At 37.5% G+C, this 17,506-nt stretch overlaps 1 protein-coding gene across 5 annotated transcripts in view; it reads right to left on the bottom strand.

Annotated features, from left to right (window-relative positions):
- The window catches only part of MCTP2 (multiple C2 and transmembrane domain containing 2), a gene marked incomplete at both ends in the record, with an annotated part of 189,453 nt that overhangs the window by 31,809 nt on the left and 140,138 nt on the right, over positions 1–17,506 (bottom strand). For 2 of the 5 annotated variants that reach the window (XM_082649193.1, XM_082649192.1), the window contains 2 exons: positions 1,960–2,001; positions 4,816–4,938. The exons of 1 other annotated variant lie outside the window; for it this stretch is intronic. In XM_082649193.1, coding sequence (XP_082505319.1) covers positions 1,960–2,001; positions 4,816–4,938 — 165 coding nt within the window. The remainder of the gene's footprint in view (positions 1–1,959; positions 2,002–4,815; positions 4,939–17,506) is intronic. 2 more of the 5 variants (XM_082649195.1, XM_082649194.1) reach the window with 2 other exon arrangements.

A 17,506-nucleotide genomic window follows, 5' to 3' on the forward strand; every position in this document is an offset into this window, starting at 1 on the left:
AAGCAAAACAAACATGGCCACGTGGGGCTATTAAAGGCCCTACAAACATACTACAGTCAAAGTATCTCAAGAATGGAACGGCCCTGGAGGAGACATGAAGAACCCCAGAGCCAACGTCCTCAGTGTGGGATGGGCTGCCGCATCTGTTGCGTGGAGGGCTGTGCTTGGATGAACGCAAGAGCTCCCAGGCTCATGCATGTAGATGTAGATGTTGTAGTTCCAACTCAGTTATCCTTGCCCAGAAAAGCTTGATGCACAGCCCAAATGGCTCTACCTCCACACCCCCAGGCCCCCAGACAGCCCTTGAAGGACCACAATGGAAGGTTAGATGGTGAAAAACGCTGGTCTAGACTTTCATGGCTCAATCTGTTGCCTGACAGTTCATCGACACCACTTTTTCATCCATTGCCTTCTTGTTAGATGTCTCCTTTATCAGATGGAACAAAGCCCCATGGTCACAATTATCTCTCAAGGGTGGATGGCATCCTCCTTCCATGGGGTGGCCCGTTTACACAGACTTGGTCCAAGAGAAAGAAATCTTCTTCACTTCCAAACTTTGGTTAATAAAATTGATAATTATGCCTAATGTAGGTTTAAAATAATTTCATTAATACCTGTGTTTCCTTTGGTTAAACACCCCCTCATGCACATTAGCTTAGCTATGACCATTTTAATGTTCAAGGAGTTACATCACTCAGAAGCCACTCACGTCAATTCATCAAGAAGAAAGTTGCAGGCCTTCCCTGGTGGTGTAGTGGTTAAGAATCCGCCTGCCAGTGCAGGGAATACGGGTTCAATCCCTGGTCCAGGAAGATCCCACATGCCATGGAGCAATGAAGCCGTTGCACCACAACTACAGAGCCTGTGCTCTAGAGCCCACGAGCCACAACTATTGAAGCCCGCGAACCTAGAGCCCGTGCTCTGCAACAAAGAGTAGCCCCTGCTCGCTGTAACTAGAGAAAGCCCGCGTGCAGCAACGAAGACCCAAAGCAGCCAAAAAATAAATTAATTAATTAATTTAAAAAAAAAAAAAAGAAGAAGAAAGTTGCATCTTGGGACCTTCATTCTAAAAAGCGTCAATTCCCTTTAAAAAAAATATACTTTATTACTTTGCTATTAATGATCATTTTAGCACAACAAATAAGATTTACTTTGTAATCTGCCCAGCATCCTTCAAATGGGCAAAACCATCTGGCTCGTTCAATTAATTTTAAGGATGTCTGTGTCATGGAGCTAGTGTTTTTAAATTCGTTTCTATTTTCTGGACATTTTATATTGGATACTTAACTCTTAAGTTTCCCCCGTTCACCCCTTTCCTCTCCTGTCAGCCTTCTACACACTATCACCTTAGCCCCGTAGACCCATAGGTTCTAGGGGACTGGGCGGCCGTGAAGCTAGTAGCATCTCATTTGGCATTTCACTTTTTTTTTTCTTTCATTTTATTCCAGAAGGTTTGTCTGAAAGCGTAATGACAACAAAAAGTAGCAGATTTGAGAGAATCTCCCAGGAGGAGAGAAAGGACAGATGTACACAGACGTGGAGCTGAAAACGTTGCCAGCAACAGCTGGGCAAGTGACAGGTTCTGAAGCGGGTGACCACCCTGCAGAGTGCAGACATGAGCCTAAAGGAATAGCGATTGCACTTGATTTACTTTTGACTTCCTGGGCTACCTTTCATCTACCTTTCATCCACCAAGGGGAAGGCTAATCTTTGCCTCAAATGACAGGCCTCCTAGAGGGATGCTTCTATAACATTTCAGTTATTCCTTATATTTCGTCCCTTTTCATCCTCATTTTAAGAATCTTAAAAAGGATACCCTTTATACATTATGAGAATATCGCTATACTGGTCACCCTATAGTAGTAAAAAAATATATATATATATATAGTTTGACTCAACCGGCTAGAACACTGGAAGCAGTCATGTTCCCCCTTTGTGTCCTTTCTCGAGCACACCCACCTTGTCATCTTCATACTTCTCCTCATCTACGTCCGTGCTCTCCTGTAAGGAAAATCCATAATTTGTAATAAAACGTCAACCGAAATTACCGACTGCGAATGAAATGCATACTCATGCTTAAAGTTTTCCTATATCATTGCAACACTAGTCTTTTTAAAATACACTATAGGGCTTCCCTGGTGGCGCAGTCGTTGGGGGTCCGCCTGCCGGTGCAGGGGGCATGGGTTTGTGCCCCGGTCCAGGAAGATCCCACATGCTGCGGAGCGGCTAGGCCCGTAAGCCATGGCCGCTGAGCCTGCGCATCCGGAGCCTGTGCTTCGCGACGGGAGAGGCCACAACAGTGAGAGGCCCGCGTACCACACACACACACACACAAAATACACTGTAACTTCTTTAAAAAGGACACTTTTAAAGTTAAGGGATGCCTTGCCAAGGTTGTAAACAATATGTATAATCTACATAAAACTGTTAAGTATAAATAAAGCTATTAGGGGAGTGCCTTTCGAAGGCAGCCAGCTTTAAAAATGCATTGCGGAGTTGTACTATCTGTAAACAGTTTTGTTCTGAGTCTGACAAATGAAGCAGCTCTCAAGAATAAGCTACAGGTTTCTATACGGCATTCTTGTTTTCCTTGGGCTTCAGGGTTGGTGCGGGGCAGGTGAGGGAAGGAAACTCAAGGCCCAGATCTGGACTAAAGGGGGGACTGCCTTTAGTTCAGGGGTCCCAGCACCGGCTGTGCTGCACAGAGGCTTGTTCAGATTCATTTAGAGATCTTGGCTAGTTAACAGGTACACTTGAATCATATCACTGCTACATTTAAAAGCTAACACATGTTGGTACACAATCCAACGATTTGGTAGCTTCAAAAGAATGCTGGGTATCAGAAAACCAAGGACTATTTTCAGTTTGAACACTTACCTTTCTGCTTAACCTTGCAAAGGTCAGGCATGCTAATTAGATGCCATTGTTCCAACAGAAAAAAGAATGGTCAATATAATGCATGTATAAGGGAGTAACTCTGAAGTATACAGACAGTACTCTGCTATCCTCCATAAACCACTGAGCAATTTCTTCAGGGCTGGTACTGTATTACCTCCCAGAATTCCTAGGAGCTCCACCTAGCAGTCTGTGGGATACTTACTGATGCTGGAGAACTAACCTATTCAATGATGACAACAAGCATGTTTCATAAAAGCACATGGATAAAAATGAATACAATGAAACATGTTATGGGAGGAAAAAACTCTGTAATGTAATTAGGAGTCAGAAGTCTTCATCTTGAGACAAAGTCTTCAGCTGGAGACATTGTTCCAGCACTGTTTTGCTGTGTGACTTTGAGCAAAATCACTTTGCCACTCTGAATGTTAACTTTATGAAGCATGAAATGAAAACAGTAGTTCTTGACTCTTCATGGTTATGTTACCAAGATTAAATTAGGTAATAAATTAGAAAATGTTTAGTAAATTTAAAAGGTTTCATATACGCACATACACATTTATATGCATACACACACAAGTACACTTATGTACCCATATTTACACACACACACATATATACATATATATACCTGCCTACAAATAAACATGTACACATACACACATATATACACATGCTATAAACATATACATATATATACCTGGGAAAATAAAATCTGATTAAAACTAAAAATGTTAGTTGACAGCACTTTTACAACAGATGCTTCTCTGTAAAAATTTCCCTCATCTGTACCTCTGTGAAACTTAGTCCTTACATAAACCTGTACTTTAAAGCTATTTATTTGTTACTTGGTTCTAGCATCTTCAGGCCCCTCATTTATTGATATATGCACATGCTTATTGCACTACACAATCAAAAACCAAACAGAACAGAATTTGGAATTTGTCTGAGGTTTTACTCCCGGCCATAAGACTCATTTCCCCCATCCCAAATGAAACCAGAAACATTCCTTAAATATCCATTATTTCAGAGATGATTTTTTAAAATAATCAGAACATTTATAAGGAAAAATAGGTGAAGATGGTCAGCTTTTGAGTCTTAGAAAACCTAATATGCAGGTGATTTTTCTAAAGGATGTTATCAAGTCTCAAGACCTTTGATTTTTGTTTTAAAAACTTGGTTCTTGAATCTGGAATGCCAAGATTATATCATAAAGCAAGTCTATAAATACAAGTTCCTTCTAACCCAGAGCAGAAAAAGATTCTATGGGCTGGGATAAGAGGGGTAGGGGAGGGAGAGCTGGAGAAAAATTAAGAAAAGTAAATGCTGGGCGATGTCTTTGAGAAGAGGCCTTGCCTGTGCTTCCTTTAACACCACGGCGAGTTTGAGAATTGCAAGAAAAACTTGGGCACTCAAGAACAGAGGGGCCCATGCCCACGCACTCTCTGATTTCCCTGGGAGTTGGCAAGCCTCAGAGCATCCCCTGAGGCTTCAGCCTAGAGGAGAATATTGCACAGGATAATTACATGGAGAGGCCTGAGGCAGCCTCCCAGTTGTGTGTGCCCTGAAGGGGCTCAAGGAGCCACCAAAGGCTTTTCTCTAGTGATTGAGAATCTCATTCCCAGGAACCTTATGGAGAACCAGATGGGCACGCAGACATGTGCTGCCCGCATGGAAATGCTGACCAAGAACCAGATGGCTCACTCAGGCTAAGAAGGCAGGCCAAGACTCAGGAACACGAGATGCTCTAGGAAGAAGACTCCAGATTACACATGATAAATATCTTCCCTGTAACATGAATACACGTGCAGTGTTGCTCCTCAAATGCAGGGGACTCAGGTCATGATTTGGTGGTGGTGGTTTACTGCTAACACATTTTTTCTTTAGTCAAATGTCAGAATTATTGGAATGTTTGCTCACCTGGCTGTCCTGGATGCTGCCAACCTTCCCCATTGCAGGTCCGATGAAATTGTAGACACAGAGGAGCGATAATGCCAGTGGGATCATGTACAGTTCAAAATTCCAGACAGTGACTAAAAACACCTGATTGGAAGACACAGACAAAATGACTGCTTGAAAAAACAGTATGGGAGCAATCTTCAATTCCTATTCATTGACTTAAGGAGATTAAACCCAGGACTCTCTATATAGTTCCAAATAGGTTAAAACACACACACACACACACACACACACACACAAAGATACACACATGATGACTAACACAGTTTTAGAACTGGTAGCAGAATAAGGAAGACAGAGAAATGAGTTGGCCTGTCACGCTCTGGAATAGAGTTCCCATATTTGGAAACCTCATTACCCTATCAACCTTATTCAGAGTTTTTTGCTGCTGGATTCAATGTACCAGAATTTAGGAAAAGTAGTGTGGAAAATCCAAAAGTCACGAAGAGGTTGGCCACAGGCCAAATTTCGACAACAGTGAAGTGTATATGAACTAGAAAGAATGATTACTTTTCAAAGAGGCTGCCAATGCTGAAAAATTCAAATATCTTGGATAAAATCTTCAGTTTTCTGAAGTCTCTTTAAAATAATTTCTTTTAATTTTATTGAAGTATAGTTGATTGACAATGTTGTATTAAGTTCTGCTGTACAGCAAAGTGACTCAGTTATATATATATATATATATATATATATATATATATATATATATTCTTTTTCATATTCTTTTCCATTATGGCTTGTCACAGAATGCTGAATATAGTTCCCTGTGCTATACAGTAGGACCTTGTTGTTTATCCATAAAAATCTTAAAATCTCCCCATTTTGAGGCTACATGGCCACAAGAAGATGATGATCAGTGTGAATCTTTGACACTTGAGGAGACGTAAGGTTTATATTAGAAATAACATAAACAGTATCAAAATGTTGAGATCATTCTGGAATGTTTTTTTTCAATACTATGTTTTATAGATCTATTGGTGGTGTTATGTATAAATCAAGTATATTCATTTTACCTGATCTATGGTACCCCATTCCAATGAATGTTCTGCAATTTTTCCATTATACTCTCTTATCAATGAAAACTTAGGTTGAAACAGTGTCTTGTTTTTTAATATAGTCAAACATATTAATCTTTGACTTTAGCATTTCTGCCATTTAATATTCAATGTTCTACTTAAGAAATCATATGCTACCCTGAGGTGATAAAGCAATTTCCTTGTGTTTTCTTCCAAAAGATAATTGTGTGTGTGTGGGTGCATGTGTGCGTGTGTGTGTTCCTTGTTTTGTCTCAAATGCTTTTTGGTTTATCGTTGGAAACAAGCATCTGATTTGAACTCCATCCTCACATATAGCCAACTTTTATTTTTATTTCATTTTTTTAAATTGAACTATAGTTGATTTACAATGTTGTATTAGTTTCAGGTGTACAGCAAAGTGACTCAGTTATACACACATATATATCTTTTTTTTTCAGATTCTTTTCCCTTATTGGTTATTACAAAATATTGAGTACAGTCAACTTTCAGAATTAGATTACTGAAGGGATCCATACTTTGCTCACTGGTCTACATGCCCACCTCTGTCACACATCAGCTTCCCACATGACTGTGTTGGTTGTTTACGGACCCTCTCATCCCTTCCACTGAATTATATTATTGTTCTTTCACCAAGACCATGTTGTTAAACAGCAGTTTAGTAACCAGATGATATCTGAGTGGGTAAGTCCCAATTACTTCACTATCAAAATTATCTCGGATTGTTCTGTGCCCTTTATCCTTCCACATGTATTTAAAAATCAATTTGCAACATTCTATAAAATTACTGGTGAAATTTTTATTCAGATAGCCTTTAATGTATATGTCAATTCAGAGAGAACTGAAATCCTGACATTGACCTTCTGAATTATAAGGACTGTTTATTTCTCCATATACTCAGGACTTCTTTTATGTTATCTCAAAATATCTTTTTTACTTTCACCATAATGATTTTGCATATGTTTTGTTATTTTTTGTAAGTAACTTAACACTTTTGATACTATTACAAATGGGGTCATTTTCAAATATGTATATTTTAGTTGGTTACTTCTAGGTACAGGAACATTGATTTATATGTTGTTCCCATTATTTCTGAGCCCTCTTATTGCTTGTTATGAGATTGCAAATGTATCATTTTGGAGATGTGGTGTGGAAAATCATATAAACTGCAAATCATGACATTTTTCTTTAGCCTCCCAGTCTATACATTATATTTTGTTTTAGTGCTAAACCTCTATGTATTTTTTTTTTTTTTTTTTTTTGTGCGGTACGTGGGCCTCTCACTGCTGTGGCCTCTCCCGTTGCGGAGAACAGGCTCCGGACGCACAGGCTCAGCGGCCGTGGCTCACGGGCCCAGCCGCTCCGCGGCATGTGGGATCCTCCCGGACCAGGGCACGAACCCGCGTCCCCTGCATCGGCAGGTGGACTCTCAACCACTGCGCCACCAGGGAAGTCCCCTCTATGTATTTTTTAATAAGTACAGAATTTTTGAAATACTTTTTGATTCAATGCAAATTATTACACTGTTGATGTCTTCCAGTCTATTAATTTGGTGTGCTTTACCAACTTTCTTTTATTTATTATTTCATAATATATATATTTTCCTATAATTTCCTAGCTTTATAAAGCTTTCTTTTTCTTTTACTTTTTTGTCTTGTTTTGTTTTATTATGAACAACATAGAGAAAAGTAGAGAAAACAGTACAGCAACTTCTCTACTATGTAAACTAGTGATTTTCCTTATTGTTACCTATTTCCCTTTCCCTGTTCTTAAAGTTCTTTTAGGATTAGAGGTTTTAACTGTGTTCTAAAGGATTACTATTTCTTAATGTGTATCTACTGGATAAGTGGGGTTTTACTGTTCTTTTAAATTTCTAAATATAATTTCAAGTAAAAAGAGGCTGACCTAAAACTATTGAGAAAAAATAGGAAACAACATATTTTTGATTTATTTTTATCATCAACTATTTATAAAATGTCTTCAAAAAAATTACTTGTGCCATCAACCAATACTAGAGGGACAGCTGTGTTAGACAAACACCTCATTTGCCATAATATTTGCCTCCACCAGGTATAGGTAAGTAAGCCCAGAGTGTTTTACCAAAAAAAAAAAAAAAAAGAGCCACATTTAAATATCACATTCAAAGGGCTTGAAACGCTTTTAGAGTGAGAGACTAGTACCTTCAGAAACATTTTAAAAATCAATGCCCAATTCCTACTTCTGTAATAAAGGATTAATTTCCTAGCAATAGCTTCTAGCAAAAACAAATAGAAACCCTTTGCAGGGAGGGGAGACCAATTATCTGAGAGTGTGAAACAAAGTTATTTAATTTTGCAGCGGAGTTGAAACCTTGGGAAAAGAACTCAGATCTGAATGGAGTCACTTTAACGTTTCTTGCACCTTTTGACTCAAGAGCAGCTGCAGACACAGAGATGATACCAGGTGGTACTCAACAGAAAAATTTGCCATCTTTCTGAATGAAGGATATAGGCAAAGGAGTCAGTGACAATTAGGGCCACCAGAGAGTGTACAAACACACTGGAAGGAGAGAGTAAGCAACAGAAAATCCCAAATTCTATATGTGAACTCTGCTACAGTCTGTACCACACACATGGGGCAGACTCAAAGCAGTGTCTGAATTGGGATCAAAGCTGCCACCCACAGCAGGTGCAACCAAATGTGCAATTTGAGTCTAACAGGATTAATCCCTAGAGCAATCACTAAAGAACAAGCAGAGAAGAATAGATAAAAAGTCAACAGATGAATTAAAATGGAATTCTAAAAGGTAAGAAAAGGGAAATAGGAATAAGAAACATAGTAGACAAATACAAAACTAATAAAATGGTAACCTAAATTCAACATATCAATAATTACATTGAAAGTTAACAGAATAAACATTGCAAGCATAAAAGGTAGAGATGAGAATAAAACGAATAACTCTGTGGCAAAAACTCTGACCACTTAAACAAAGGAAAAATTTATTGAAAAATGCAACTTAACAAAATTGAACAAATGTCCCCACCAAGATAAATTCAGGTTCAAATGCTTTTACTGTTGAATTCTCTCAAACATTCAAAGAAGAAAGAACATTATGTTGGAGGGAACACTTCACAACCAATTTTATGAAGCCAGTGTTACCCTGATACCAAAACCTGGCAAAGTCATTACAACAAAATAAACTACGGGCAAATATTCAACAGGAACAAAGATGCAAAAATCCTTAAGAAAATAATAGTGAACCAAATCAAGAAATATATGAAAAATATATACTACAGTGTGACCAAGTAGAATATGTTCCAAGAATGTAAGATTAGTTTCACAGTAAAAAAACAATGTAATTCACCACATTGACAGAAAGGAGAAAAAAACACTTGATTATTTCAATAGATGTGGAAAAAAATATTGACAAAAAATTCAACACTATTAATAAACAATGAATAGAAGGAATTTCCTCAATCTGATAAAGGACACTTACACAAATCTTACAGTTATCGTATTTGATCATATTTGGCTATAGTTTGTAATATGTAAATTATGCTTTGAGAAGTTGCTTTTAAATAAATCAACACTTGCTAGGAAGGAAATTTCTTAGGCATGCAACCACATGAATAAATCTCAAAAACACACTGAGAGAAAGAAGCCTTATACAAAAAAGAGCACATACTGTATGCCATTTAGATGAAGTTCTAGAACAGACAAAATGATTCTATGATGGAGAAAACTGCATGATTTCCTTCTAAAATTAGAAACAAGGTAGGGATGTCTGCTCTCACTACTCCTATTCAGTATTGGACTGAATGTCCTAGTCATTGCAATGAAGGAAAATAAATGAAATAAAAGGCATAAGTATCAGAAAGGAGGAAAGCAATACTGTCTCTTTTCATTGATGACCTGACTTTTTACATAGAAAATCCTAAGGAATCTACAAAGCAAATCCTAGAAATAACAAATCCAGCAGTGACAGGGTATAAAGTTACTTTTTAAAACTCAATTATATTTTTAAAACTAGCAGCAAAAATCTGGAAAATAAAATTTAAGATTTTCCATTTACAGTAGAACCAAAGCCCATAAAATACATGGGAATAAAATTCACAAAACGTGAGCAAGATCTCTTCCCTGGAAATTATAAAATATTACTGAGGAACGTTACAGAATACAGAAAGAAGTGGACAGAAATGCCACTAGTTCATGGATTATAATACTCAATATTGTTAAGATGGCAGTTCTTCACAAATTGATCCCCAGATGCAAGCAATCCCAATTTTGTAGAAATTGACAAGCTGATTCTGAATATTATATTGAAATGTAAATAACAGAATAATCAAAGCAATTTTAAAAAATAAAGCTTATACTACGTAATTTAGTTTACTATAAAGCTATAGTAATGGAACAGAAAATAGAATCCACATATATGTAATTAACTGATCTCTAAGAAAGTTGCCAAGGTAATTCAATGGGAGAAAAGAGTGTCTTTTCAACAAATGGCCCTGGAACAACTGGATATATGTGTGGGGAAAAAAAAATCACTAACCCTTACCACTTACTATATTTAGAAATTAAATAAATCATAATATCTAAAAGTAAGTGCTAAAATTTCAAAACTTCTAGAATACACATATGAGAAAACCTCTGGCATAGGGGAGGGTAGGCCAAAGATTTCTTAGGACAAAAAAGCACAATAAAATAATGTAAATAAAATAAAAAGGAAACTTCATTGAAATTATTCTTCATTTGCTCTTTGGAAGACACAATTAAGAAATGAAAAAAAAAGTCACAAAATGGGAGAAAGTATTTTCTACACATATACTGAAAGAGAACATGTATCTGGAATATATAAAGAATTCTTACAACTTAGTAAGAAGACAACTCAATAAAGATTGGTGAAATATTTGATCAGACTCTTCACGTAAACACAAATCTATATGAATGTCTAAAAGCACATGGAAAGACATCCAACTTGATTAACCATCAGGAAAATGCAAATAACTCCTATGAAATAGCACATATTAGAAAGGCTAAAATGAAAAAAGAAAACTGACAAGATATAAAGTGTTGACAATGTGGAACAACTGGAGGTCTTATACACTCCTGGTACGAATACAAAATGATACCTGATTTGGGAAACCACATGGCAGTTTTTCAAAAAGTTGTGCATACATCTCTGTAATTCAAGCTCTCCTACTCCTAGATATTTAACATATGACCCAGAGACTTGCGCACAAATGTTCAGAACATGGCAGCTTCATTCCAAATAACAACAACAACAAAACTGTCAACAGCCCAAATGTCCACCAACAAGTGAATATAATATATCCATTCAAGGGAACAACTACTCAGAATTAAAACAGAACCACCCATAAAATGTCAGAATCAGTGAAGCCTGATTTCTCTGACACCAAGGAAACTTCTCACCCTACCACGCAGGTTTCCCTATGTTCCATGATGCAGATGCTATGGTGACCCCATCTGAACCTTCCCCAAAAACATAACTTTAAGAAATGACCTCAAATCTTCAGCTTACAAATATTTCTTCACTTTCTACCCCAAAATGTGTTTGCCATAATTTTTATGAAATTAGATATGAAGAATATAAGCATATCTATAGATATGAAGAATATAAGCATGCCAAATCATGAGGAAAAATGATTCATAAAGACACTTGCGTTTTCCTCGGGGAAAACCTAAAAACAGAAATACTATCTTAGGGAGTCAGTGGTTCCAAGGTAGCTGTGATTGAGGAACTTAGTCAGCATTGCCATAGACGAACATATCTCTTGAACGAATCCTCTAGGTATTGTTTCTTTAGGTATTGTTTCTTTAGGGCTGAGAAATATATTATCTTATGTCACAAAGAGTTTTAAAGAACAAATCAGGCTACATTTTTCTCAGGTTTCATTATGAAGTGGTCAATAAAATTGACCAACCAACCAATTATTAAATATCTTCTATACATCCAAGAGGATGTCTCACTATAAGGTAGTTAACTTGGAATACCAAATACAATAGCATGGCTATTTTCCCAAATACTTCAGGATTTACTCATTTAAGATGATCTTAAGATTTTGTCCTTCTGTCCCTTGAGAGTAGATTTAAGACTAGGAAATAGCTCAATTAAATGAAATCAAGTTTCTAAATAACCAGAAACATTGCATTTGTTAAAACAAATGAAACAAACATACAAAGTGTGATTATATAAATTAGCATTTTCCATTTGTGACCTACACATTGTTCACAATGTTTAAAAGAAATTGAACAATGGAATCAAGATCCTCATTTAAATATATATATATATATTTATTTATATATACACACACACATATATATATTATGGTAGGGGTGCTCATACAAAATCATGGATTATTTTATGTTTGTTCTCATAAATAGCTAAGGATGCCACAGAAATTTGGGGAGCTGCTCAATACGATCATTATTCAGAGTATAACAACTTTGACCCAACATTGGTCAGATTAACTAGGTGATCTCAAATTGCTACTCTACTTTGTAGTAGAATGACATAACTTAAGATAGCATATAAACACTAAGCATGTAATAACAAAATTAAATGTTCACTTGTGGCAGAAAATCTTTGAGAAACTTCTATATCAAGTTTCAGCTAATGGAAAATCTACTCTCTGTTTTAAGTTACCCATTCCTATATCCCTAAGTAAACACTGAATTTTAAGGAATAGAATAAAGAAGTCAAGATTCACCTCATAAAGTCAATTAACGCGTAAGAGAAAATTATTATAAAAGTGGAACTGAGTATTTTAGAAGAAAAACAGACAAAAATTAACCAAACATCTACCTTCCTGACTAGACTCCTGGGTTAAAATTGTATGGAGAAACAGCATCTCAAGAAGCACAAAGGAAGGGCTAGTTGATTTAGTTTGGTTAAGGCGCTGCTGCTTTAAAGCCCAATGACTTTGAATGAATATTCAAGGGGTTGGAAGCTGTTTCGTTTGAAAAGTACTGAAGAGGGGTCTAACTTTCTGTGAAAACCACTGGTGTGGCTCCTATGACAAAGAAAATGAGAAAGAGAAGCACACACACACCTTTCAGAATATTGTGAAAATCAGTTCTTTTGTTACACACTAAAGATTAAATCTAGACATTTGTAAACAGTGTCTCTTGAAATAATCAGGCTTTATGAACATCCATCCTGTATGTGTCTGGCCCAGATTGGGGGGAGATTCACACACAGATGATTATTTTAGAATAAAGGTATTGAGTACTGTGAAACAAACTATGCTAGTTCTGATCCAAAAAACTCAAGGGTTAAAGAGAAAACAATGCAACAATTTGTTCTTAATTTGACCACATGCAAGTTCATTTCTATGACAACAAATCAGTAAGTGGCCCCTTCTCAATAAAGTATACCTGGATTTATTGTCATTAAAAGAGAAAAACAGGGGCTGCCCTGGTGGCGCAGTTGTTGAGAGTCCGCCTGCCGATGCAGGGGACACGGGTTCATGCCCTGGTCCGGGAAGATCCCACATACCGCAGAGCGGCTGGGACCGTGAGCCATGGCTGCTGAGCCTACACATCCGGAGCCTGTGCTCCGCAACGGGAGAGGCCACGGCAGTGAGAGGCCCGCGTACCGCAAAAAAAAAAAAGAGAAAAACAACATGCCTTATGTACCACCATAATAAAGCAAAACAATAGAAAACCAAAAAAAAAAAAAAAAAAACACCTACAGGTCATGTCATGCCCTTTCATCTGAATATTTTCTATTGCTTCCTGGCCTACCTTATGACATTTAGACCTCATAGTTTAACATCTAAGACCTTCCTCGAACTGACTGATACTTGACTATTTCATAAGCCAACACCCACCACGCATCCTAGATTCCTAGTCATGTTGCACTATTTGCAGACCCCAAGAGATGAAATGGTGTCCAGGATTTTGCTTCTGAACACATCCTTCTCTCATTTAGGAAGCTACTGCTTGAACATTTCCTCACTCTGAAGTGTGACCCCCTCACCCCGACCCTGAGCACTAACGCACTAACCCCATCTTTTTGTCACTGCTTTACTTCATGCATAAAATGATTGTCCCAGCATTTATTGAACACCTACCATGAACCACACTGATTTAGACACAACAGTGAACAAAACCAAGCAACCAACCAACAAACAAAACAGCCTTCATAGAGCTTACATTATATTTGGGGATTAGGGATGAGATTGATACATAAGTAAACTATATATTCTACATCATCAGATGGTAGGAACGGCTATGAGGAGGGTGACAAAAAACAAAACAGGAATGTAAGAAAGGGAATACCAGGCGATGGGGCTGGGACTGCAATTATAAGTAGAGTGGTTAGAGACAGCCTTGCTGAGAAGGGCAATATATGGGCAAAGCCCTTGGAGAAGTGTGCAAATCTAGGTGAACAGTGTTTCTGGTCAGAAGAACAGCAAATCCAAAGGTCCGGAAATGGGAGTATGCCTAGTACGTTCAAGGAATAGTAAGAACCCCCTTGGCTGATACAGAGTGAGCAAGAAGATTAGAAAGGCAAGAAGTGAGAAAGGAACAGGAGCCAGTTGTGGGGCTTGAAAAACTGGAAGACTGGATTGGTTCATTAATGGAGACAATAGTCTGTAGAAAGAACAGGTTTGGAGAAGGAGAGTCTGAGGCACCTATTAGACATTCCTGCAGAGACACAGAGTAGGCAATGGATAGAAGGTTTGGAGTTCAGAAAAGAGGCTAGGGCTAGAGGCACAGATTTGCATATTATCAGCATCCAGATGGTATTTAAAGGTATCAGACTGGATAATTTTAACAAGGAAATAACAATAGAGAAATGGCCTACAAGTGTAGTGATCCCTAGAAAAGTGCAAATTTATGGGTTGGAGAAGATTAAAAGGAACCAGAAAAGGAGACTGAGGAGCAGTCAGAGCAAAAGAGATACACTGGGAGATTGTGCTGTCCTAGAAAACAAGATAAACAAAGAGGAGGGCAACAATACATTTCTAAATAAGATGGTCACTGAAAATTGGTGATTTGAAATGAGCAGCTGACTGGAGTGATAAGACAAAAATCAGATAACAGTGAGTTTAAGAGAGAAGAGCAAAACTACAGACAGTGAGTAGAGATAACTCTATGAAACAGTTTGATATAAAAAAGAGCAGAGAAACAGGGTGGAAGCTGGAAGGGGATGTAGCAACAATACAGGAGAGAGAGGGAGAAAAAAATGATGATGTAGGAGACAGAAGAAAGAAGAGTTGGAACAATATTTTTGAAACAGTGGGTAGGAGTAGGAGCCAGTGCACAGATGGAGGGTTGGTCTTCAGAAGCAACAATTCAGTGATTCACAGTTAGAGGAGGAAAAGCAGAGGATACGGACATAGATGTTGGTAGGGGGATAGGTAGGTATGGTGAGGGCAAGATAGCAGTAGATGGGTACTTGTGTCAACCATGGTCATGATCTGAGTGAGGACAGGGAGAAGGTATTAGAGTTTGAGGACAGAAGAGAAGTTATAAAATAGTCTAGACGAGAGGAAAAGAGAATGGCTCATCGAAATGTAATATAACTGTCAGGAGGCACTGTATGTTTTTCTCTAGCCATGCTTACTTGAGGTTGCTAATAAGTATAATGAAGGTAGAGAAGGAAAGAAAATTATTTTTAAAATGGACCATGGAATCTGAGCTGGATTACTGGTGAGGAACAATATAAAGTGGAGAGGATAAAATTTAAATGCAATGGCTATGTTGATTAACAGATTATAAACAGCTGATAAGAAAATTAGTGAACTGAGAAATTATTCCAAAGAAGTTCTTCAGAATGGAGATGAGAGAAACAAAGATACAGATATGTAAGAGGTTAAAAGACATGGAAGATAGAAACAAGAAGGTCTGACATATGTCTGATGGGTGTTGAGGGGGCAAAGGGTTAATGAGAGAATGGGGAAGCAATATATGAAGATACAATGCCTGAGGATTTTCCAGAACTGTTGAAATATACCATATAGGAAGATCCAAAAAACCCATATTAGGATAAATAAAGAAGAATTTAGGCCTAAAAATGTCATGGTAGAACAGAAGAATACTTGGGGAAAAAGTAGAAACATTCACAAGCAGCTAGAGAGAAAAGACAATTCAACTTCAAAGAAAAAGCAATTTGAGTGACTTTATATCTCAATGCAACAAGGGAAGCAAGGAGAGAGTAGAATAACTTAAATACATATGCTTTCAGTCTTTCAATTTGGAAACTTGTACCTAGCAAATTGTCTTACAAGTAAAACTGAGACTTTTCCAGAAAAGCATGAGCCAGCAGTGCTTATCACCCAAAGACCCTCATGAAAGTACATATAATAGATTTATTTCAAAGAGAAGGAAAATCGTCCCTGGTATAAAAAGGCTGAACATGAGAATGTATGTGTTCAAAAGCAATGGTAAATGTGTATACCAGTCTAAATAAACATGGATGTATTAAAAAAAAAAGGTTTAATTTGTGTGTAATGAGACGATCTAGTAGTAAAACAGGGGACAGAAAAAGCCCATAAACTGGGAGAGGTATGGGTTGATTTGAAAAATTCTTAGACACCCTTGTTGTTAAGCCTGTATGTTAAGTAGACGTGTAAATTTCAGCTTTTCAGTATGAAGCTGAAGCTTTCTCTCATTCTTTCTGCATAAAACAAAATAACCCACAAAAAACAAACAGAAACCCCCCAAACAGCTGTGAAAACTGAATAATCTATACAAACTCTGTATGAAGACATTTAGGGAGAATCAAGGCATCCAGGACCTGAGGGGACAAGATCAAGGATAAGAGACAAATGCAGCGAGGTACATCTTAGTTTGCTATTGCTTTAACTCCTTCAGAGTTTTTTTGTTATATTTTGTTTTATTTTTGCCAATTCACTGTGTAAGACAAGTGGCTGAACACACAGGAGCAGTTTAGAGCTCGCTTCAATCTTAATTATCTAGGGAGGTAAAAATTGGAGTGCAGGGGAACTATGGCAGCCAGGACTTGAAGGACGAAAGGAATCGCAGAGATGCAAGCCTGACATTCTGCATGCATGTTCCCTTGAGAAATTTACTGTTTCCTAAAGCATGTGAGGCTAGGATGAAAAGTTGAGGCCAAGCAGAAAGTGGGAACTAAAAGTTTTTGGCAATCACACTGAGTTGGGAAATAAAAACTGGAGGTTAAGGACTCTTCGAAAATAAGGGCTCTAGTAAACACTACAGAATTTTATTAAGACTCCTGAAGCACTAAGCATAGGGGTAAAACCAGAAATAGATCAATCCTCAAAATGCTTGAAATCCTTCCTACCTTGGATCATTTCAATCCCTAACTGGATCATTCTGACTTGCTAGACCCTCACTGCCTCCTCTACATCCTCTCTTGTGGAAAATAACATATTCCATATCCTCTAAAATGTTTTAATAAATCTTATCCAGTATTTGATAAAAAAATAACCAGGTATGGTCAGGATTAAAAAACAATGACCAAAAATCAAGAGAAAGACAGACAATGAGAACAAAAAGTTTATTTAGATGTAAGAGTTACCAGTTATAAATTTTAAAATATCCATGATTAGGGCTTCCCTGGTGGCGCAGTGGTTGAGAGTCTGCCTGCTGATGCAGGGGACATGGGTTCGTGCCCCGGTCCGGGA

This window comes from Grampus griseus (genome assembly GCF_964374135.1).
Source record: "Grampus griseus genome assembly, chromosome: 2".
NCBI classification, from domain to species: Eukaryota; Metazoa; Chordata; class Mammalia; order Artiodactyla; family Delphinidae; genus Grampus; species Grampus griseus.